At 35.7% G+C, this 24924-nt stretch overlaps 1 protein-coding gene across 2 annotated transcripts in view; it reads right to left on the reverse strand.

Moving 5' to 3' along the window:
- Nucleotides 1-24924, reverse strand: part of LOC109100425 (metabotropic glutamate receptor 4-like) — a 144418-nt gene that overhangs the window by 15734 nt on the left and 103760 nt on the right. For both annotated transcript variants that reach the window (XM_042726432.1, XM_042726433.1), the window contains exons 7-9: nt 13439-13639; nt 8765-8901; nt 7048-7983 (exon numbers count right to left, since the gene is read on the reverse strand). In XM_042726432.1, the coding sequence (XP_042582366.1) occupies nt 7048-7983; nt 8765-8901; nt 13439-13639 (1274 nt within the window). The remainder of the gene's footprint in view (nt 1-7047; nt 7984-8764; nt 8902-13438; nt 13640-24924) is intronic.

Below are 24924 nucleotides of genomic sequence, written 5' to 3' on the forward strand. Positions count from 1 at the left end.
ATTTAGTTTGTATTAGTGCTGTCAAACGATTAATTGCGATTAATCGCATCCAAAATAAAAGTTTTTGTTTACGTAATATATGGGTGTGCTGTGTATATTTCTTATGTATATAAATACAAACACATACAGTATATATATTTTGAAAATATTTGCAATGTATTTACATGTAAATATTTATATTCATAAAATTTATATTATATATAAATATATTTATAATATAGATATAGAATATAAATATATTCTTAAATAACATATATAATGTGTGTGTGTTTATATATATATATATATATATATATATATATATATATATATATATATATATTATAATATATACATATACACAGAATATACACACATATATTATGTGAACAATTTTTTTTTTGATTAATCGCGATTAATCGTTTGACAACACTAGTTTGTATTAAGTGGAAAACATCTTTTTGTACCCACTGTTGTTAGATGTATAAAGCCTTAATTTAATAATAAAAATAATATTAGTAGTATTTATATACATTTATGTATTTAATATATTAAATATATATTTAATATTAGACTTCATTTATATATATATATATATATATATATATATATATATATATATATATATATATATATATATATATATATATTTATTTATTTATATCTAAATATAATTTATTTAAATATTTTAATATTTAAATATAATGGTTAATTGTTTAATATTAATATAAAACAATGCCATTTTGCTTTCAAATACAGTTGGTAATAAAATGAAGAAACAGTCAATATGTAATAATGACATAATAGGCAGTGGTGTATTATATATATATAATATTAAAGATAAAGAGAAGGATTTTTTTAAAGCACAAATTATAATTAATCAATAATTATATAAATAAAACATTTTTTTATTTATTGGCAAATATTCAAAACTTAAAAAAAATAATAATAATACTAAAATAACACGACTGTGTACATAATTTGGATAATGTTATATTTTGACTCACAAAATGTCAGACGCCAGTTTACAACCACTTATGATAAACTGACTTTGTTAACATTTATACCTTGCCAAGACACTTTCACCAAGAAGTGCATTTGACCATTCATGCGTTGAGTATATTACCACGAGGCACGAGGACTGATTACACAGCATGCATGCATGTAGGCATGGAAAGCAGCCACCTGTCAGTCAAACAAAATATGTTGCATTAATTTTCATGTTTTGAAATCAAACAAAATTGCATTTGACTTGGGCTAGAGAGCAATTACATAGCAATCACCCAGAATACCCAAGCAACCATTCAGTACACCTTAACAATAGCAAAGCAATGCTCTGGCAAACACCCACAACACCCTACTACTGGAGAGTATAAGCACCGGTCAAATTGTCTACAGTGAAATAAAGCATAGTTGAGAGAGGACAGGAAATGATGGGATCAAGAAATGTCACTTGTCACCGCTCAATATGTCAGAGGTCTAACCACATGGCCGTGTCTCAGACAAAAGCTATTGTACAATACAGTCCTTGGTCACTTAGTCAGCACTTCCAAATTTAACCAAAAAATCTATTGCAGGGGTCCAACAAATCACCTGAAAGGAAAGTGAGCGGTCCATACATACTGATTAAACCAGCTCGAAATGATTAGCTTTGGTCTATACGTCGAAATATCTCACTAATCTTGCTGAACCTGAAGTTGCAATTACAGTCACAAATGAGGATTTAATGGCGCATACGATACACGATTCATAGCGGTATCTCATCAATGCCTCTGCCTCGGGCTCTGTATGTGCAGACAGCACACCTGCATCTAATGAGGCTTGTGAGAAATACTGAGATGGGAACTAGACAGTGAATCAGGGTTAGTCCTCTGAGACAGTCTCTGTTGTTTCAACACATACAAAGTGTTCCACTTTTTTGCCCTCGAATTGCAACTACAAGTTTAAAAAAAAAGGCTGCCATTATTGCACTCCCTTATATAAATGGATGACTTGATAAAACGTACACCGGAACGGCATCAACTTTAATAATACAACAACTGACTCTGCCACTTCTTCACCTGCTGCTGCCAAATTATCTCTTGGGATAAAGAACAAAAAATGAACTGCCATTTTTTAAAAGGAAGTAGGTCTTGTGTCAACATCAGAGGCTTTTTAAGAAAGAAATAGGTCTCATGTTAATAGCGGTGCTGTGAAAAACACTGTTCAAAGGGATGTGAATGTTTGTCATTCAAATGAACTATGCATTATCCACATTTAAAATCCTTTAATATGCTGCACACCAAAAGAAATGTCATACTGTTGGATTAGATGCTGCTTCAGATAAAATAAAACACAGAAACAATAGGTTTCATTCTTCCAGTATCTTGTCCAATCAAAGCAAGATTTGATGGTGTTTCATGTTCCAATTCACTGAAAGTTGGCATGCATCCAGGTCATACCTGAATGTTGGAATGACTTAAATCTATGTGCTGTTTTGTTCACCCATAAATCAAAAGTTGCTAAAGATTTATTCACCCACTAGTCATCCAAGATTTGAACAGAACAGATTTGGAGAAATTTAGCATTATATCCCTTGCTCACCAATGGATCCTCTGCAGTGAATGGGTGCCGTCAGAATGAGAGTTTAAACATCTGATTAAAACATCACAAAAATCCACATGACTCCAGTCCATCAGTTAACATCTTGTGAAGTGGAAAGCTGCATGTTTGTAATAAATCCATCAAGACTTCAAACCGTTGCTATCTCTATCCATATTATTTTTTTCTTCCAGTGAAAAAGTCATCTTGGGTGAATCAGGAGAGAAATATGCACAGATCAAGCCCTGCTTGTAAGCAAAATCAGTCCTAAACATATACAGTATGTTGGTGGATTTTGATGTGAGAGGTCATCGGGGTATAAACTTTTTTACCGGAGGAAGCATAAGTATGGATTATGGATTGATATTTTAATCAGAGGCAATGCTAAATTAATTAAAATGTCTTAATGATGGATTTGTTAATTACAACACACAGATTTTCACTTAACAAGTCATTAATTGATAGACTGGAGTGGTGTGGATTACTTGTGGATTATTGTGTTGTTTTTATCATCTGTATGGACTCTCAAACTGACGGCACCCATTCACTGCAGACGATCCATTGATGAAATGCTAAATTTCTCCAAATATTTCAAAAGAAAGAAACTCACCTACATGTTGAATGGCCTAAGTAAATTTTAAGTACATTTTTTATTAACTATTTCTTTTACAGACTGTCTCTGATCCCATGTTATTGCATCCTATGAACTTCTGGCTCAACCAATCACGTAAGTTTGGGAGCAGAAGCACCTGTTTGACTAAGCAATGCTTCACAGGTTAGTAGGGTACTTGTACTTTTGTTTGAGCTCTGGCCAAAAGCAGAATATAAAGTAAATGTTTTATTATTCCTCACACTGTAATACTATTATAAATGCATTTTCCTTTATTATATTTCATAGCAGAGTGTACCAGGCTTACGCTGTATATTCATGTATTAAATTCAATCCTTGAGAAGCTATTTTCATATCTGTCAAAGAGACTGACATTTAACAGAGGTCAGGGGCCCCCGCTACCACACCTGTCACATCGCTGACACACATCTGTATGTAAATAAGAGATGTTGACCTCGCTCAGAAAGAGACAGTGATTACTCTGTCAGCAAAACAAAGGAAAGCCCCTGCAAGTGAAACCTATGGCATGGTAACATAATGGCACTGTAATGATAGCTTCCAGTTTTGGAGGGCGGAGATGCATACAAATAGCAGTCCATGTAAGTCGAAATGCTTGACTTAAGATATTATCAAGCTTCCACAAAACCAACATGAGAGAGGTTGTGATAACATCCAGCAACAGAAAGAAGGGTTTGTACGTTTTGCCTACAGTGTTTCATTGCACAATAAGTATTGTAATATCAACTTATACAGGGACATTAGATGAAAACAAGGCATCTTCACATAATCTGGCACATGTACATCAATGTGAAGTTTTGAATGTGAAAAAGAAGTGTTTAATGTCCCTGACAAATAAATAAATCCAAAAATGTCGACCAAATTATCTCCCGATAAGCTATGCAAGCAACCTGCCATATATACAGAGGAGGGTTTAAAATATATCATGATATTTTATTGATGCATAGGTGAAAATTCAAAGGAACTGTTTTATTTATTTATTTTAATTAATTAATTTGTAATACTGAATTTTGGAAAAATAATATGGGATAAAATAAAACAGATTTCATAGGACCCTATATGTAAATGTATTTATAATTATGTATATTTATAATATTCATAATATAATTACAAAGAATCAGCAAAAACACATTGAATTGTGACATTTTAAAGTAGAAAGCCTGAAACAGTATTTTCTTATAAAGCATACTCCAATATACTCCAATTATATACCGTTTAAGTTAAAAAAATTCAATTAATTACACATGCTTTTTGATTAACCACTAAAAATTAAAATTTAAATGGAAACATTAAAACAAAGAGAGAGGAAAAAAAATTAAAAATTAGTAATGACAGAATTTTCAATATGCACTTTCCAATTTTTATTTATTTATATTTTTTTTATTTTATTATTTTATTTTTATTTTTTTTTGCCAGCACTTAATATATTAAGGATGGGAAAAGCTACTTAATTGCATTCATTTGATTTTTTTTTTTTTTTATCTATTATAATCAACACTTTCATTTTTAAGATACAGAAAATTATTGTGCTTATTTTTTTTTAACTAAACAGTTTTATTTTAGACAAACAGATTTTTATCAATAGTAAGATTTTGGACATGCATTCAACTTTACCCAACAAAGCAATCAAAAATCCATCTGGATCCGTCTGAAATCCAGGAAGGAAGCATGCTAAAGCCCTTAGACCACAATGAGGCCTACCTGCCAGACTAGCTCATTTAAGAATCTTTTGGTTAAACCACAATAAGATGACCCTCCGATTAATCAGTTGACAGGCTGATCAAATTCAGCAGGGACCAGACCAGCTGCCCACATTCAAATGTTCCAGAAAGCCTCCAAAGACATTCATTATTCACTTTGACATAAGATGACAAACAACTGATGGAGCCGGCATGCTGATGAGGCGTCTGGCAGAAATTGTGTGACAAGTACATAGGCAAAGAGATAAGGTAAATCACAGGCCAGGAGGAAGTGAGGCGTTTAATTGCTCTAAAAAGACATGTCATCTCTGACTCGCCAGGCTTTATTGTGCTTGCCAGCCTGGATGATTGTGAGGTGCTCTTGTTTTGATATGTTAATTCCCCTCTGAAAACACTGTTTGTTGCACACACAGTGGTGGGATTTTTTCATAGGATGCATGCTTTATTTTCTGCGCAAAACTAATTGCTAAAACTGTTTCTTCAGTCCTGTGATCTACAGAGCAGAATTAACGTCAAGCCCTGATTACACCATGAGAGGACTGATAAAGCTTGAGTGTGTAATATTGTCAAAAATTACCAGCATTTTACAAGAATGATAGTTTTCCTTTGAAATCAAAGCATACTGTCATTTTCTTCAGTAATTACATTACGTTATAAAAAAAAGCATATTGTGTTGCATTTAAACAATATTGCACTGTTGATGTTCTACTGTAACAAAAACAAAATAAAAGCAAATAGTGATAAAAATTGTAACCGTTTAATTTATTCATACTGCAATAGCCTCTATATCAGGTCTGTAATAGAGTATTTTCTCATTTGCTCAAGTAAAGACTAAAATGTAAACCATAACATCACGATTAGACATTTTAATAGCTCACTGAATTGATATCTTTTGACATAAAACTAAGTTCTCAGTTTTTAGGAAGCCATTCATTCAAGTGCTCAAAGGAACCTGACACATTTTTAATTTCATAACTTCATTCCTTCATGCTTTTTTACTCATCATATCCTGTAACTATCCAATCGTGAAAAGCATAAATGCATTCCAAGATAAAAATGAGACAGACTGCAGTCCGATCACTCAAACGATCACCACTAATTGCTAAATCGGTCAAAAACTGCTAGCAGAAAATTGCACTGAAAAATTCCTGTTAAAAGTGACTGTGAAAGTACGTCAGCTAGTTGCCAGGAATACCATAAATTCACACTAAAACCTTATGGTGTAGATTAAAGAATCAGATGCCTGGGAAATGGTGGGAAAATAGAGAAGAGAGGAAAGAACATGTGATACAGGGTTACAGTTACCATTCTTATGATTTTCTCTGATCAGCAGAAATATAGTTATTTGTTTCTTTGGAATTGGTGTAGGCAGAACGTAGTTTAAGGCAACATGCAATTACCTAAGTCAGTTCATACCATCTTATATCTGAATGAGTCATTCAAACTGTGGTTAAAAAGGCACAGTGGGAAACTGAGTTTAATGCAGTAATGGCTCCCTACCAACAAGTATAACAATACTCAAATTGCTGAAATTGCTTGTTCAAGGCTTTGCTATGGGAGACACTAATTAAATAAAACTCAGATTGAAAAACGAGAAAGCCCTTATCTTAAACTTCACAAACAGAAGGTCCCAGGTTTTCTATTTGAAATGAGTAATGCAGCCAATGCCAGGGTAGTTGCATATATAATTCGGCCTCAAAATGAAGAGCCTTTTTGTTCGGTATTCTGTGTCAGTCAGTGCTTGTCAATTGATTACATCATCTCCAAAAAGCTGACGCTCAATCTCCTTGCTATTTTCAAAGTCTCTTTTATCTTTGAGAGCGCAGTGCTAGATGGGCAAAAGAGAGTGCCTTTGTTTTTCCCAACCGCACATGTCCTTTCAATATTCGAAGGAAACCATGTGAGTTCTGCGCTGTAGCGAGCCAAACCTCATGATTCTCGATTTCTCTTTGAAATGAACTGTCTGTTTTACCGCTCTGCTTGATGTGAGCCCTAAATGAACATAGTCAATTTGTTCCCGATGGTCTGTTTTTTGCTGAAAATGGACTGCACTGAATTGCATGTTTTTTTTTAGGAAGCTGGGGCAGTAAATGCTGTCATTACTTTAAAACGTTTGATTGCCAAGGTCTTGAGGAATTGCGCTCACTCATCTGCTCTTACCTTTTCCGTCGACTGCGACGTCCCGAAGAAAATGGGGATGAAAGCGAGCCATATGATGCAGGTGGTGTACATGGTGAAGCCGATGGGTTTGGCCTCGTTGAAGGTCTCGGGCACCCCTCGCGTCTTGATGGCGTACACCGTGCATGTCACCATTAGCAACATGCTGTAACCCAGGAGGCAGATGAGCGACAAGTCTGATATGTCGCACTTTAGGACTCCGCGCGACATCTCGGGATCTACCGTGCGCTGGTCCTCGTAGTCAATGAGAGCTTGGGAAGGGTCCATTGCGAACCAGATGCACACCCCTAGGAGCTGAACGGAAATCAAGCTGAAGGTGATTACCAACTGTGAAGCTGGGCTGATAAAGCGTGGCGCGCTCACTGTCATTTTTCCCTGCTCAAAAATCCGATAAATCCGATTGGTTTTGGTAAGCAGCGCCGCATAGCTGATGCTCATTCCGAGCCCCAGGAAAATTCGCCTGAGCGAACAGATCCCTACATCTGGGGTCGAGATCATCAGGAAGGTGGTGGCATAACACAGAAAGATTCCCGTAAGCAGGACGTAGCTCAGCTCCCGTCCAGATGCCTTAACAATGGGCGTGTCATTGTAGCGAATGAAGGTGACCACAACAAAAAGAGTGGCTATGATGCCGAGAATAGCGATCAGGACCGGTATGACTGCCCAGGGTGAGCTCCACTCCAGCTTCACAATCGGAATGGGCTGGCAGCCTGTGTGATTCTTGTTAGGTCTTAAATCAAAGCGGCACATCTTGCAGGTGTAGAGGTCGTGCTGATATTGGTAACCATCGCAGCGCTCGCAGTGCCAGCAGCAGGAAATGCCCTTAACAATCTTTTTGCGCCACCCGGGTTTGCAGGGCTGACTGCAGATGGAAGTTGGCACCTGCTTCCCTCCACCTGGCCACTGCATCGCTCGCATCTGAATCACAAAAAACAGAGAGTATTTACCATTCATCTTGACTAAGGATGAAACAATGTTTAACATCTCAAATGAGTGTTTTAATTTCCTCAACCGTTGATTCATTAAATGAATTCTTGGGGATCTCAAATGAGCAATTTTAAGCAGTGTTCCTTAAGGCTATGCTTCAAACCTTTTTCATAAGCGACGTATGCGTCAAGTTCACCAAAAAGTGAAAACCGTGTCAGTGTTTGCTCACTCTCACATCGCTCCAAACCCATATGCTGCTTGTTTTTCTGTGGAATGCTTTTTTGCAGAGATTATTGTGTAGCTCGTTATAAAATGACAAAAAAGAAAAGTGATTAGAAGCTGTAAAGCTCCCCATAAAAAGTGGTCCATTTGACTTATGTGCTATAATCTAAAGCCATATGTTTAAGGAAAAGATAATAAGACTTTATTATACCAATAATTCTAATACTAAGAAGTATTACTGGTTTTCTTTTGTATACAATGTGACATGCCGTTTTTAAATTCTTGACACTGCCTTCAGATTATAACAATATTCATTTTGGTCTGTCACTAAAAAGCAATTCAGAAGACTTACAATTCACATAATTTTTTTTATAGAGCATTTTTTTGCCCTTTTTAGAGCTTGAAAGCTATAATCACTCTTGTTGTATGGCAATAACTGATAAAGATTTTTTAAAAAGCCAACATTTGCGTTGGATAAAAATAATAAGAAAATACAGGTTTGGAATGGTATGAGGGTGAAAAACAAGACAAGAATTTAATATATACTTACATTTAGGTAAAGTTGGTCAGTCCAGTGGCCGATGGTCTTGTACTCAGCGGTTTTGTTCTTTATCTGGTACTGGTAGATATCGTAACGGCCTGGGGCATCTCCATTCTCATTGAACTGCACCGGACTGCCGGCAATGCCTGAAGATGTGAGCAGAGAAATCTAATTAAAGGATGCAGTGTTACACCATATAGCTTCACAGTAATGATCAACCGCTCATGTACAGACATATCCAGGTCAGCGTCCAAAATCTGTGAACGAAATTCACCTGAGATTAATGGTGAGCTGGAAACTGCAATATGTTAAGCTGGACTAACTGTGCTAGCAGTCAATTTAATAGAGCTTTTGTTAAATATATTGCTTTAGAGGTTACTTAACGCTGTATCTATGCTATAGTAAATAAAAATGCATGTTTCAAAACCACTTATTTGTAATATAACAATAAGCATTGTACCTAAAGGAGGAAAAAATAACCTAATTTAAACCTGAAAAAAAAAACAGCATTACCACTGCTTAGTATAAAATGCATGGGCATATTCATTTAGCTCCGTATAAACAAGTCGAAATTCCCTTTGCAGATGTCTAACCTCAAGTACATTGAGTGCAGTTAGAGCAATAGCTTATGGAAGGAGGCAGGCGAGGTGGACAGGATAACAATGGTGCTGCACCCCATGATGCATTTTAGATTAGGTGCCTTATTCTGTGGAAAACCCTGCTGTCTCAGGCTTTAAAGTTTCGGTTAAGCTATCTGTATTCCAATCACCTGACCGTGTCCAACTTAATTCCCTGGACCCTGTGCAGCCGAGTCTACCGAACAATAGCACAAGAAATTGTGTTTTCACTACTCGTGTTTGGGTTATAACTATTTTGAGGCACAATCCACATGAAATTCTCACTGAAATCTAAGGGTGATTATCAGCAATGGTGGATTTCTGATGATGAATATCCATTCTCCTTTGTGCAGGCCTGGAAGCTGCGAGAGGCTTATTTCAAACTCTGATGAGTCAACCGCTCTGGATTAGGGAATTAAGATTTTTTACAGCCATGCTTGGTGGCGGTGCAGTTCACCATATAAAGCAGACAGATGTAAAGGATTATGAGAATTTCATAAGGACAAAATATTCATCAAAACAAGAGGGTGCGTATGATTGAGATTCCCAAAGTAAGCACTCAGTTACTGACTTACTCAGGTGTATGACCTTACCATATTAATTTATTATCAGCAGTGCTCAAACTTGAGCCTAAATACTAAATGTCAGCGCACAACTTGTCCCACACAGTTGTGCTATGGATATGAGTGATGGCTCAAATCTTGTGGGTTAAAATCTTGTGAGGAGCAGTGTGCTATTATGTTTCTAATCATAAAATGTAAGAGTTTTAAGTTTTTTTTTTTTTTTTAAATAGCAATGCCTTAGCAACCCTCTCAAACACCCGAGAAACAACATACTCTACACTACTCACAAGATTTTAGCAACCACACTGCAAACTCTGTTGTGGTGATGGCATTTTAAAAATCTAGTTACTGAACATGATATAGACAGAGCAAAACTCACAGAAACCAGTGTTATGACTTCTTTGTTTATTATTCAGTATGGGGTTCTGACTCTACCAGGAAGATGCCACTAAACACTGAACTGTCCTCAGACATATATCCTTATTAGAGCCGTGAGTGTACTCCACAGCATCAAAGGGTTGAGAGTTTTCTTCTGAGGTTCATTTGATGAGACATCGTGCAGCACTTCAAACAATGGGATCAGGGAGAAACACAGGTAGACTTCCACCTCCAGAGACAGAGCTTACCACTCGGCCAAGAGATTCTTCGCCAACCATAATATTCAGCAGAGAAGACACATGGTCACTGCCAGCATCACAATGAGTCTTTGTCTTAAAGACCACTGAAAATTATTCTGATGGAACAATAGAACAATAGAATAATACAAACAGAAGGATAGATAGAATGATAGAGAAATAAATATAAAGACAAACAGAAATAGATAGACACACAGACAGATAGATAGCTACTAGATGGATAGATGGATAGATAGAAAATGACAAAAAGAATAATAGATAGATAGATAGATAGATAGATAGATAGATAGATAGATAGATAGATAGATAGATAGATAGATAGATAGATAGAAAATGACAAAAATAATATTAGATAGATAGATAATGACAGAAAGAATAATAGATAGATAGACAGACAGATAGATAGATAGATAGATAGATAGATAGATAGATAGATAGATAGATAGATAGATAGATAGATAGATAGATAGACAGACAGACAGACAGACAGACAGACTCACACTCAGTAAACTTACAAAGAAGAAACCACTCTGGACGAGAGTGATGGCTACTCAAACAGAAAAATGATGGGCCACCTCTTTCAATCTCAGGCTATTCGAGTCTCTAACTAACCTCACACAAAGTCACATGGAAAGGGGAGGACAGGGTTAAGTGTGAAAAGTAGCACTGAAAACGTGCAATGCAGAGTTACTAGACAGCTTTGGCTACATACAGCAGGTCTCAAATTTTGCAAAACAGTCTTTCTTATCAGGCTTATGGTTATATAGCAGTAAATCGCTGCCAGACACTGGATCTCAGCTCATGTGCTGCGAATGTCTGCCATGGCCACTTCTGAACTGGCAGGAGAAGTGTTGCAAACCGACTGCATTCTGAACACAATTATAATTATCAACATATCTGTTCATTAACAAGAATAAGATGACACTGAGTAATACAAAAGCTGTTGTTTTGCTGTAAACAGGGTTATAGACAGAAGATTAAACTCACTAGGCCAGTATGTAATGATGCAAGAGTTTAAGACTTTGATGTAAAAAGTGCTTGTAAAGTGCCTTAAAAAAAAAAAAAAAAAACCTTAAGCATAACTAATGCTTGATTAAAAAAGAATTACTCCACTTGTTACACATACTGTAGGGTCCAAACATCAGACTTCACATAAAAAAATCTGAGAACTTTGTTGTAGGAGAAGTGGTTGGGTTTTTATTAATGTAAACATAGAATTAACAAGAAATATAATCTAATATGAAATTGAACATGTGAACTCCTCAGACATTCATATTGGAGAACATGATCATCAGGCTGTGAGCAGGATCATAAACTTGTGGAGCTCATGCAGCTCAAATGCTGCTGTTATTAAAGCAAAAGAGTTAAAAGATGATTCTGAAATGTATGTACATCTCGCTTAAGCTTTCAACTAAAAATGTTATGTTGATAATATGATTTGTTATGAAAAAATGCAAAAATGTAAAGTGAAAGATTTTGATAGTGGCTACTTGGCCCCACTGTATATACTGTACGAATTAAATTCATTTAATGCAACAAACACATTTAACTAATTGTTTTTAAAATTGTTTACAGCGTTAGCTTGTAAATGTGTTTACATAATTAAATGTCATTTCTATATAAAGATAAAAAAGTGAAATAACTGCACTCACACAATATTTAGGGTACGTAAATCAGAAAAATCATAACTTTAAATAAAAACGCAGGATCCACACTCACTTAAAAACTTAACGTTTTCCTCTACTTATGATCAAATAAATGCAGCCTTAATAAATGTATATGTATATGTGTGTGTGTGTGTGTGTGTGTGTGTGTGTGTGTGTGTGTGTGCGTGCGTGTGTGTGCGTGCGTGTGTGTGTGCGTGTGTGTGTACAGAATAAGCAACAACAGATACTGAAGCTAAAGTCATAGGCAAACCTTACCAAACAATACCACGCTACCAATAAATGTGAACAGCACAGAATTGCCGGTACCGATTTCCGGCTCAGTTCGGTCACTGAGTATAACTGGTTCCTGAAGGACTCCTCAATCAAGTGTTTATGTTCTGAACTAGCATTCAACTTCTGCAGTAATTGTCAGAAACTTCATTAATTCAATTAGATCTGCATGTTTTCCCCTGAAAAAAAAAAAATGCCATGGTCTATTCCAAAGCAGATGCTATTGACACAGTAAAGCTCAGGACAGAATCATTCAATCAAATGCACTAATGATTGAAGGGCACTTGGTCAGAGAACCATGTGACAGATCGATTTGCATAACAGTTGACCCAGATGGGGAAAAAAAAAATGATGACCCCGAAAGTCATATTCTATTAGCCGGTTACACTTCAGGACAGTAGGCCACATCATCATGGTCCTCAGAGTAAATGTGAATACTCAGTAAATTAATTAGTCATACTGCCATTGATAGCCCAGGAAGAACATGTCCAAAGGGTGTTGTGAGCCCACTGCAAACTGCTTTAATTAACACATACATGGCTCAGGAGGAACCTTGGCTTGGGTACGCTAAGCACATATCAAAATACTTTGCTAGGGAGCAGTCTGTCACTCCTCAGGGCTTCTGTTGTTTCTCACAACTCTAATCCATTCCAGCAGCTAATCTTTGTAAAACCATTTGTTGACAATTTATGGCCAGGGTGGGGCTTTAGTAAAAGGATTTTGGACAACTTTCAAAAAACGTATCCTGTGAGAGAGCCATTTTAAAATTGTTATGCTGCAATAAAGTAACTTAAATTCACAGTCAGAGGGCTAATTATGCAAAACTCCCTTTTCTTAAGCACCCATAAGCAGATGCTTGCTCTGTGCTAGTACAGTAGGTCTGTCAAAGGACAAACAGAAGAGCGGTAATTGTAGAAAGTAAACCGCTTACCTGCTATCTTGACATTGCGGATGTACTTTAGCAGGAGGGTTCCATCAACTGGGTCCATTTTAGAACAGAGTCCCACCTTGCCAGGGCAGAGGTCTTTGTGCATGTTGTGGAGGGCGTGCGCCATAGCATACACCGCATCAATCACGAACATCACCTTTCCTTCTTGCTCGTAGGACGAGTCTTTTCCGATCCTCTCTTGATCTGACAGACGAAAGAGAAAGTTTGCATCAACATCGACTGAAGTGTCATTACATTTTGACTGAATTGTCACACTCACACCAGGAGAGCACTAGAAGAGACTGATGTTGCACATCTTGACGCTTTCTACACTGAATGCGTCGAAGTTTCTTGCCACTTAAGAGTCTTCACTAATAGCGAACCAATCAGATGTGAACTCGAGGCAACACTTTGGGAGACTTTTTTAATTTAATAAAATAGTAAAAGAAGTAAAACACATAAAATAATAAACTGTGTTAAACTGTTCTTTACATGAGGCTTTTTTCATCTAAAATAAAATAAAACAGAATTGGTTTATTGGTTAAATCAAAACAGGATGAAGATGTCCAAATTTTTCTTATTCTGTTGAAATATCTTTTTTTATCTTTTATCTTTTTTTTTCATTTAGTACTGCCTTTCGGAAGCAACAGAAGAGACTCGCATGTTTCCTGGAAGACAAGTTAAGTATAATTTACCTTGATCTTCAAATTCAGAAAGTTTTCACCACCTGGATATTAATGCATTGTGCTTCTTTCTGGAGCATCAGAGAATGTTTGAATCTTTTTTAATAGTTGTGTTTGAGTCCCTCAATAGTCCTCAGTGTGAAAAGATGGATCTCAAAATCATACAGTCACTGCTGGAAAGGGTTCAAATATGCAAAATTTGCTGGAAAACAGAAGAATCTGCAGGACATGGAGGAATTTTCTGAAGAACAGTGCTCAGTTTGGATCATCCAGGTAGCCACACACAGTATTAAGAACCAAAGGTTCCCAAACTTTTGAAGGGGGTTATTTTAATAATGTCAGCTATTTTTTGGTCTTGTGGACTACATATAAACATATTTTATGTAAAATATCTTACTCAGGACAATACTAAATAAAAAAATAACAATATGTATTATGTATGATCTCTCTTATTTTGTTCAAATTATTCACATTTTCACAGATTCTGCGAGGGGTTCCCAAACTTTCGAATGCCACTGTATACTTCAAAACAATCGATTACCATCACAAAAAATTTAAATATTACATTACAATATTAAATTAAATGCAATTAAATGTTTTGGTTTCTATTTGATTTTACAGGTGCACTGTTATGAGTAAAAGGTTGTATTTTAAATAACTGCTACAGAACTTGAGACAGAACACTTACATGTGACACTCCAAAAAGACTATTTAAAAAGAAGGGGATTGGGGGGGGGTAATCAAATATCTACAATATGCCACGAGTTGTCATCTCACATGTTCAGTTATCCAAGTCTCGTATCTTGCTCTTCATGCCACGGATAAATGAAAGAGGTCTGGTAACACACGAGGGTGGAATAATAGACAGGGAGACAGCAAGCAAGATTAATTATCTCTCAGCGCTCATATAATCATGCCAGACAGCTGTATATTCATTAGAGCTGGAGTTGCTCAGCTTGGGTTTTTTTATTTTTTGTTAGGTCTTAATTGCAAAGGAGCTGTTTCAATTATGACCCTGCCAGAACAAACCGTGGAGATAGCTGTCAGATGTCAGGTTGGCAGATTGCAGGGTACACTCTTCAGAATAAAGCCTGTGCCATTGTCATTTTGGGTTACTGCCAGAATTTACAGTACATTTACAGTATTTCAAACAACTGCAAAAACCGAAAGAGCAATCATTACTCTTTACAACAGAATGCCTTTCAGGTTGATGTCGCTTAGTGCAGTATTGTACCATTGCTTGAAATTTCAAAAGGCTGGTTTCCTCTTTTGCTCAATGCTCTTTTCTGTTTTGCCCAAGACAAACCCATCCATACCCATCCATTTTTAAACCTTTTCTTATCTAAACAAAGCCAGTGCATTTTTTTTCTAAAAGCTGCTGTAAGTAAAGAAATGTCTGTCCTATTCTTCTAGGGTTTCTAATCACCAGCACTTCAGCTTTGCCTTAAACAGAAAGCCAAAGGCAATTTAACATCCTCGACAGTCTCTTTGCATCTTTAAAACCCTAAATTACAGAGGCAGGTTATGCTTGTGTAAGTGTTCACCATAAGCATAACTATTGGGGGGGGGGGGGGGGGGACTGGGAGGATGGTCAGCCCACACACGTCTTAATGCTCTGCATACACAAACACACACAAACACATTAGCACTCTCTTTGGCAGATGAACACACACATACATGCTGTTTGTATTCTGTGCACACAAAAGCCTACAGATTCTACATAGTTACATGTGCTACTGTACAACTTGTTTAAATCTGGCCCTTGGGCATTTACCAAGAAAATGAAATCAGTATCAAGAAAATTCATCTTTGCAATGCAGAGGAAACACAGAAGCTGCATCTGAAGTGGCATTTAGATGTATTTACACACTGTTTAATGCAGGACATGAATGCATTTAGCCTTCAATTGCAAATGTGCAAATGTATAAATTATGTTTTCATATATTAAACATAAAACGTTGAATACTGATATTTGGATTTATTTAAATGAAAAAAGATACAATTAAAAGCACAAGTACAGTATGAGAGTGACGTGACATACAGCCAAGTATTACTACCCATACTCACAATTCATTCAACCCACCCAAACCACACAAACAGCACACAAAAAACAAACAACACAAACACACTTACAACACACACCCGGAGCAATGGGCAGCCATTTATGCTGCGGCGCCCGGGGAGCAGTTGGGGGTTCGGTACGTGGTATAGCCGGCCTGAGACTCGAACCCACAACCTTAGGGTTAGGAGTCAAACTCTAACCACTAGGCCACGACTTCCCCTAAATGTGGCAACAAGTCACTGTTAATAAGTGAGTCATTGCGATTGAACATAAACATTTAAATGGTTGATTCATTCAGGAACGAAACACCGTCTTGTTGCTCAGAGACGCAAAACAGTGCTGTGACTGTGTTTGGAATTATTTTTGTTGTCGAAATAGCACAAAAACAGGAAATATGGTGTGTAAAACGTAAGTATCTTGATTAACTTCTTGTTTATTGAACTGCTGTAAAAAAAATCTATATCACCTTTGAAAAAAAGCAAAGCAAAGCAAAGCAAAACAAAACAAAACAAAACAAAAAACCACCAACACAAACAACAACAAAACACCTGGCATGCACATAAAAAATCCTACAGATCCGACACAGTTACAAGCACAAACTCCTCATCCTACATTCTAAGCACATCCACGTTCTCTATACTGCTGGGCCCTGCACCTTTTGAGGAATCCTTTCCAATTAAGGGAGGCATCTCAGAGAGTTTATCGGGGGCTGAAAGGTGGCAGAGACGGGGGCCGTGACAGAGTAGCATGCACGTAACCTGCAGTACCTCACGTTGCTCCAGGGCTTTAAAGACACTAGCTGTCCTGCTCCGAGGGCTCTGCTCTCACTGGGAATAATGGCTCTGACTCTCCCCATTTGACAGAAAAACCTCCAGAGCCTTTTGTCTCACTTAAGTCTCTTGTTTGTGGTTTCGGACGAGTGATTCTCTTCTCAAAGGGTTTTGTGGAAACTCTGCTCTACCCTTAACCTCAACAACAGTAAAATAAAAAAAAAAAAAAAAAATATATATATATATATATATATATATAATAATAATAATAATAAATAAATCTTGATACAAAGTACTTTTGATTCAGACACAATGTGAGTGGGTCTATAGAAATGGCCAGGCTGTGCGTGCTACTCAAGGAGTGCCAGTCTCTGAATGCACTTACTGTATAAAAGCAATCCATTAACTTCCGGCGAATGAATTAAAATATTCAGCATAGAGATAGCTGCTATAATTGATTCAAAGGACAGAATGACTGCTTTAGATGTTGCATGCATTAGTTTTGGATCTCGGACCTCAAAATCCCTCCAGCAATCAAAGAAGAAGGGTAATTATTTCTGGCCTTTCAGAAATAATGCAGGTTTTATTTGTTGAGAGGCTTCAGGCGTTTCATCTTAGGTGCAGACAATCTAAATGTTAATAGATGTTACATATATGTTAAATAAATAAAAAAATAAAAAAATAAACTACTGTATTTAACAATCTATTTAAATTAGTTTGTAAGTCAAACTTTGGCATTTATACAAAGCGACTTCTAGCTCATGGGCAAAGTGTTGATGTCTCAAGTGTGCTCTTTACAGGGATCGAATCAACATTCTTTTGTTTACAAACCCCCCTCTATAATCCATATGAAACAACATTCCAATAGGGATGGTGATAATAGATGGAATCTGCATCACCTCTGCATTTATCAGACATCTCTTCTGGATGAAAGATGGGTCCTGTCTTTAGATCAACCCTCCCAGGCAAAACATTTAAGACATAGGACGTCTCCTCCGCCACTCCTCTGTGAGCAACACAAGCCTCAGGGAGGGTTTGTAGGGAACCAAAGCACCTCAAGTTTTTCTGTTAAAGCTTGGCAATCCAAATCCCATGAACTGTCCCCAGGGGACATCTTTCAACACTTTTTGAATACAAACAAGGATGTCTTGTGTCTCATCATTGTTTTTAAAATAGCCCAATTGTGGGAGCCATTTATTTGTTTAAAGCTTAAAAAATAGCTAATGCAGTACATTTTTGGTCTCAGCTTAATTTATTATTCAAATTCTTAAATTCTTTCAAGGTCCCTGATTAGGATGATAACCTTGTAAGGAACCTCCATGTAGTTTCCATATATATATATATATATATATATATTGGTTTAATCAATTTAGGGTTATTCAAATTATTTGCTTTGGCTCCAATACAATGAAAATAACAATGTAAATATTGTCTCTGCTAAATAATATTTGCTTTGGCTCCAATACAATGAAAATAACAATGTAAATATTGTCTCTGCTAAATAATTAAATATTACATGCAAATTTATATACCACTTTTCACAATAAACACCAACTCCAATGCAGTTTTCACAGAAAATATTGCCTTAAAACCACCAGTGAGAGTATGTTGCAAGGAAGAAGAGAGGCAAACAATGAGAAGAGCTTGTGCTGATGTTGTGGAAGGGGTACATGAAGAGTTTGCTTTGCTGTATATTGCTTAGCTCAAAAGCAATTACTGTGCAAATGTTTGTGAAGTGACCGTTCTTTTCTTCCATTCGCTTCACACTATAGAATACATATGGTGAAAAGAAAAAAAAAATCCAGTACATTTTAACATGCTATTCTTCACTACACTGAGTAAAAATGCCTATGAAAAAATTTTCACTCAGAAATTTCACAAATAATTAAAGAAATGTAAAGTAACACTGAATTAAACATGGCATTTTGAAGCAGAAAGACTGAAATGGTATTTTCTTGTAAAATATACTCCATTTATGCTTATTATTTTGAGTTATTTATTACAGCATTGTAGTTAACTGCAGGAGATTCAAGTGAGAGTTTCTGTGCTGAGTTTTTGTGCTACTTATACAGGACAGGAGATGTTATAATGGCAATTTGCATATACACATACGCTTTTAGATTTATAAAACAATTCTCACAATACTCTTAGACATGCTAATTCAAATTAGCAGAAAACTGTACATACAAGCTTAAACAACTTATTATACACAGCCTCATCTGCATATAATTTCCATATGCATCCAGACTGATTTAAGTAGCAATACATTTAAATTACAGTTTTAATATTGTTTAGATATTTTAGGTTAAAATAGTGAAAAGACACTGATGAAGACAAATTATTCTTGCATTGTAAGTGCAGTGCAGCAGATCACTGAAAGAACTTGCTTACCATTTTCTTAAACAAACGTTGAACTGCAACAGTATTTTTCACAATTTTGGGAAGGCCACAGGCGGCCATCAAAGCGACCGTTGTCAGTATTAAGTGGCGCAGCTCTGCACAATACAACACGTCTGAGTGCATCTTTACAGCGTCATAATTCCTACATCCATGAATACCAATGATCAGAATGATCCAGACAGCTGACAAAAGATGTTTCCACAGACCAATGGTCCATTTGACTGCCAAACTAACAACTCAGTTCAAGCTAAGTGTGCGTTAGACATTGATGTTTACTTCAAAATAATATATATATATTGAATGGAGAATATATATATATATATATATATATATATAAAAAACAGTACAAAATAATATATATATAGAACAGAAAAGAACGCAATTTAGAGTAAGCCCAAGTGGAATTATCATGAGCCAAGAAATCGATGCTTTCGTTAAAATCACACTCCCCTTATAATGCCATGGGAAAAGTCTAAAAACAGTACATCTATTACCAATCTTTCTGTTTTATAGCTTATATTTTAATGCCATTTCAATTAGTTATGTATAATTAATTTAATTTTATAACTCCTGGATGATGACTGCATCTGATTTGAGCATTTACTTTAATACATACGCATGAGGTTTTGTTCTAAATGTGTTAAATCAGAAGTTGAGTTTTAAATCGTTCATTACTTTGTAACAGAAGACACGCATAGCAATAAATGATGCCTATGTTGGTGCACAAGTATATTACAACTTATAAAAGTTTATTATTTACTGTAAATACTGCAAATGGCACTTTTGAGGGCAACATTTGGGCCACTACACCATATATATATTCTGCAAAAACAACTCAGATTGAACATTCTAGGTTAAACCAACAATTAGGTTTAATTGTTGGCACTGGCGCTGCTTTTTCCGGTCATTTAAATTTGGCAGATGGAAAGATCATGGATCAAATTAAACAATTTTGCCAGCATCAGTGGGATAATACATTTCCCCCAACATTTATTCCTTTTGAATCTAGTTAAATGAGGCATTTTGTGTACAATCAATATCTGGGCTAACATATATTCACCAGCATCAGTTAGTCTGATGCTACTCAGTCTCAGACAATGTGCACATAGATATTTCATTGACCATCTGATGCGTACTGCACTCAAAAAATTGGCAAGAATAAGACTTGTGCTATGCAATTTGATTAAGCTGCCGAGTAGCAAGCAAACTAGATTAGTGGTTTTCAACCAGTTCTGTTTCAGATTTCGAGATGAGTATCAAAACTGTACAAATAAACAGTCCTCAAAAGTGCATTGTTTTTTTATAAGTTGTGAAGCCTATTTATTTTTCCGATCCTATCAATACATGCTTATGTGGATATATTGGGTCATAACCTACCTAAACCACTGAGAAAATGCTACTCAAAAATCAGGATGCATGTCCCCTTACTCAAGAGAACAGTGAAATCAAGAAGCTACAGCAAACAGATGTCAACAAGCTAAGCTTTGTCCTCCCATCTTCTGATATCACAGAGATCCATCTCAACATGTGCAATCCATAATCACAAGCTGCTCTCTGCATGGAGAATTTCCTGTATGTTCAAACCTGATAAAAGCAGAGCCGAGTGCTACAAACAGAGAAAGACAGAGAGTGAAAGATAGAGAATAGGAAGGAGGTAGAGAGGAGGAGACTCATATAAAGCTGAACGCTGAGATATCCAGCCTTTTAATCCGACAGTAACCAGAGGGCTTTTGTGAGGGCTGGAAAATCGCAGCATTGATGTAGCGCTCTCTGCTATCTCTGGCTGCTGGATCTTCGATAAGCGTGGGGGTCAACACTGTCTTTATATTTAAGCATTGCATTCTCTCTGATAAAGCAGCAATGCTATACATTCCTGTACTCATCAACTTGCTATCTGATGCATTTTCTGAATTAAAATCAGCACGATGCACTGATGTGTTTTTGGACTAAATCTAACACATAAAAAGAGTCAAAAGTTTGGGGGTGGTACGATTTTTAAATGATTTCGAAAGGAGTCCACCATTACTCTAGTCTTTAACGATCCTTCAGAAATCATTCGAATATGCTGATTTGGTGCTTAAGAAACATTTATTGGTAACACTTTACAATAAAAAATTGTTAATTAATTAACTAACAATGAGCAATACATTTGTTACAGTATTTACTGTATTAAACTTTGTTTAAGGGGTCATACAATGCATTTTTTTTTTTTTCTTAATGATTTTGTTTCCTGCGGTGCAATTATAATCTTAGTATGCTTTTTTCAATAAAAACTGTCATCATTTACAAATACAAATGTTAATTTTCTACCTAGAATTTAGCCTCTGATTGGGATGCTCTGTTGGAAGGGGGTGTCTACTGCAAGATTTCAGTGTATCGTGGTTTTACTATAACAGCCACCAAGATGGACTAATGGCAAAAAGTGTTGATTGTAGCATTATAATTAGAACTACAGCTACTCATATTGCATCAAAGGTTGCAGTGATTATATAAAGAATGATTTTTGATTGCTATCTGTATATAAATTAATCACAATATAGATAACAGAGGGATTTTCATGCTACAGATGGTTTGCATTGATTTTTTGATGAATAAAAACTTGAAAACAGATTTTTTTTTCTCCGCTGTCAATTTTGATCAATTAAATTAATCCTTTTTAAATTAAAGTATTCATTTTCTTTGAAAGAAAAAATAAGAAATGTATCAACCCCAAATATTTGAAAGGTAGTGTAAGTATCTTGTCCCTTCAGTAATGCATAAGTAGGTGTGATCAACTGAATGTTGTGCATCAACAGCTCATTATTGAGGTGTATTTTAAGCTTTTAAAGCAGTTTCAACAAGGCCATTTCATGAATGAGGCCAAATGCACATAATAAAAAAATAACAATGAACTACAGTAAACAAATTATGTAGCAATGGTTTTCCGAATGATTTACACAGAAATTTGTCCTGCACATGTTTCATGAATGAGGTCCATGAGATTAAAATATACATGTGCTGATGTGTTTTGCTTTAACTGTTGACCTTTCTGCAAAAAAAGAATACAATTTAAATGAAAAATATGACATCAAATAACTTCTATATCAGTGGTTTTTATAAAGTAGCACTCTCCAACAACATCATCAGTGGATTAAACTTCAGCGGGGGACCTCCCTTGAGCTCGATATGCTCTCACTGAGCTCCTAGAGCGTGACACCAATGAGAGGAGGGAACGGCAAAATACTGCCAAATGTTACTGTGATTGGTTGATTACACCATCAGTGCACAAATCCACATCAATGGGTCAAACTGATGGAACAGGTTTGACTAATTACAGAGTAAAAAACTCACTCATTTGGTCAACTCCACTTTCAGGCACGTCCCAATCAATGTTCACTTCAAATTACTAGAAATGATCTGTCAGCGAGCACTCAGCTGGGTTAAACTGAAGCTGCATCTCTGTGACTGTGACCATCATTACACCAGCAATGTATACCAAAAAGAGTGACTGCAATGATGATAAAAGTAATATATAAGTGAGATAGAATGGATTTAATATAAACATAAAAAAATTACAGCTGGAGATGCACATATTGTAAAATTTAGCCCATACAATATATATATATATATATATATATATATATATATAAACACACTATATATATATATATAAACACACTCATGCTATAACTTTTAAATGGCTGAAGGATTAATTTCTGAATGATCATGTGACATTAAAGACTCAAATAATGGCTGCTGAAAATTTAGTTACATTCTGAAATATAGTAAAATAGAAAACAGTTATTTTAAATGGTGGTAACATTTCACAATATTAGCTGCTTTACTGTATTTATGATCAAATAAATGCAGCCTTGGTGCGCATGAGAGACATCTTTTAATAACATGAACATTTTTAAACAATTCTAAAAATAAAATGCTTTAAAAACAATCCTAAACTTTTGAACACTAGTATATAAAATGTTATATATGTTATATGTTAATAATGTTATTAATATATGTTATACAGTATGTTCATAATGTTAATTATATATATTCATTCATTCATTCATATACAGTATATACATATGCATGAATGAATGAATGAATGAATGAATGAATGAATGAATGAATGAATGAATGAATGAATGAATGAATGAATAGCAGAGAAGTGGCTTTTTTTTTCTGAAATCCAGGCCACTGGATTGAAATACTGCAAATAATTCCTTGCATATTGTATGTAAAACCCAGCTCACAGCTAATGAAAGGGATGAAAGGCAGCAATGTCACAGAATCAAGCTTTGATTCATACCCCAAATATGTTTCACAGATCCTCCATCACATTAGTCATTATCGAAAATGTCAGCTGGAATTTGGGCAGATCTGTGGGTGCCTGTTGACTCATGCATTAGCATTGTCCCTCTGAGGCTATATTTACACTGTAGTCTGTCTAGATGACTAAAAAAGCAACAACTCTTCACTGTGCCAATGACAATGTGCAAAACAGACTTAGAATTTTCTCAGAAAGCACAGGTCTCCTATGGACACCACGCAAGGCATACTAGGAGACTTACATTTAGCATTTTCACTACACAATAGCATTGTGTGTGAATAATTATGCCATGCTCGCTTGGAGACTACAAAACAACTCCTTGTCTAATCATAACAATCCAACCATGCAAGCTAAACGTTAATGGAAAATGCATGCAGATCTTGACTGTTAATCTCGGTCAGCAGTTATTACAGCATCGAAAACACCCAGACCCGGGAGACTGTCGCTATGCTAACTCCAGATTCCACAGCGAATGATAAAGGTTTAGCAAGCCACAGTCGTAGTGGCCTTCGGTTCTGAATCAGTGCTTTCAGACAAATATTACATCCTCCCTTTGAGACAAAGCTGTTAGAGGATGCGACCCAGTTAAGGCTGCATTGTATTTCAATGTGTGGTCGTTTTCATGAACTAATAAAGCTGTATAAACAGTCTAACACCATTTTCATTTCCCATGTGGCATTATAAATCTGCTACAATGTGCATGGCAAATGCCGAATTGTTCTTTACACGAATAATCAAGCCTGATGTCAGCACATGTGCAGTTCTGCTCGCATACACTATCACATCTCCTGTTTTCAGATGTCAGCCCTTGGGTGTAGCAAAAGCATGCAAGAAATACATTTGAACATAAAACTACCATAAAAGAGAAAAAAGGATGTGCTGAGTTAGGCATCTCATGCATGCACACAAAAACAGTCTGTAATATATATATTTTTTTTTAATAACAAGCGAATATAAGCACTTCATTTTGGGTAACAAAGACAAATTGTCAGTGAAGAAATAAGCATAAAGAGAGAGTTACCTGTTAGAATAATAATAACAGCAATAATAATAATAATACTTTATAAGTATACAGTTATATTAACAAATTATTATTGTTTAATTATAAATTATCCTTTGTTTTTTATTTACTGTATCTCATTGGGTCTCATGAGTGTCTCATGAGTGTTTGTTTGTAATTTTACATAATGCATATTCACACAAAAACATACAATATTTCTGTATTCATGCAATTATTGCACTAAACAACAGAAAATATATTTATT

This window comes from Cyprinus carpio, chromosome B6 (assembly GCF_018340385.1).
Source record: "Cyprinus carpio isolate SPL01 chromosome B6, ASM1834038v1, whole genome shotgun sequence".
Classification (NCBI taxonomy): Eukaryota; Metazoa; Chordata; class Actinopteri; order Cypriniformes; family Cyprinidae; genus Cyprinus; species Cyprinus carpio.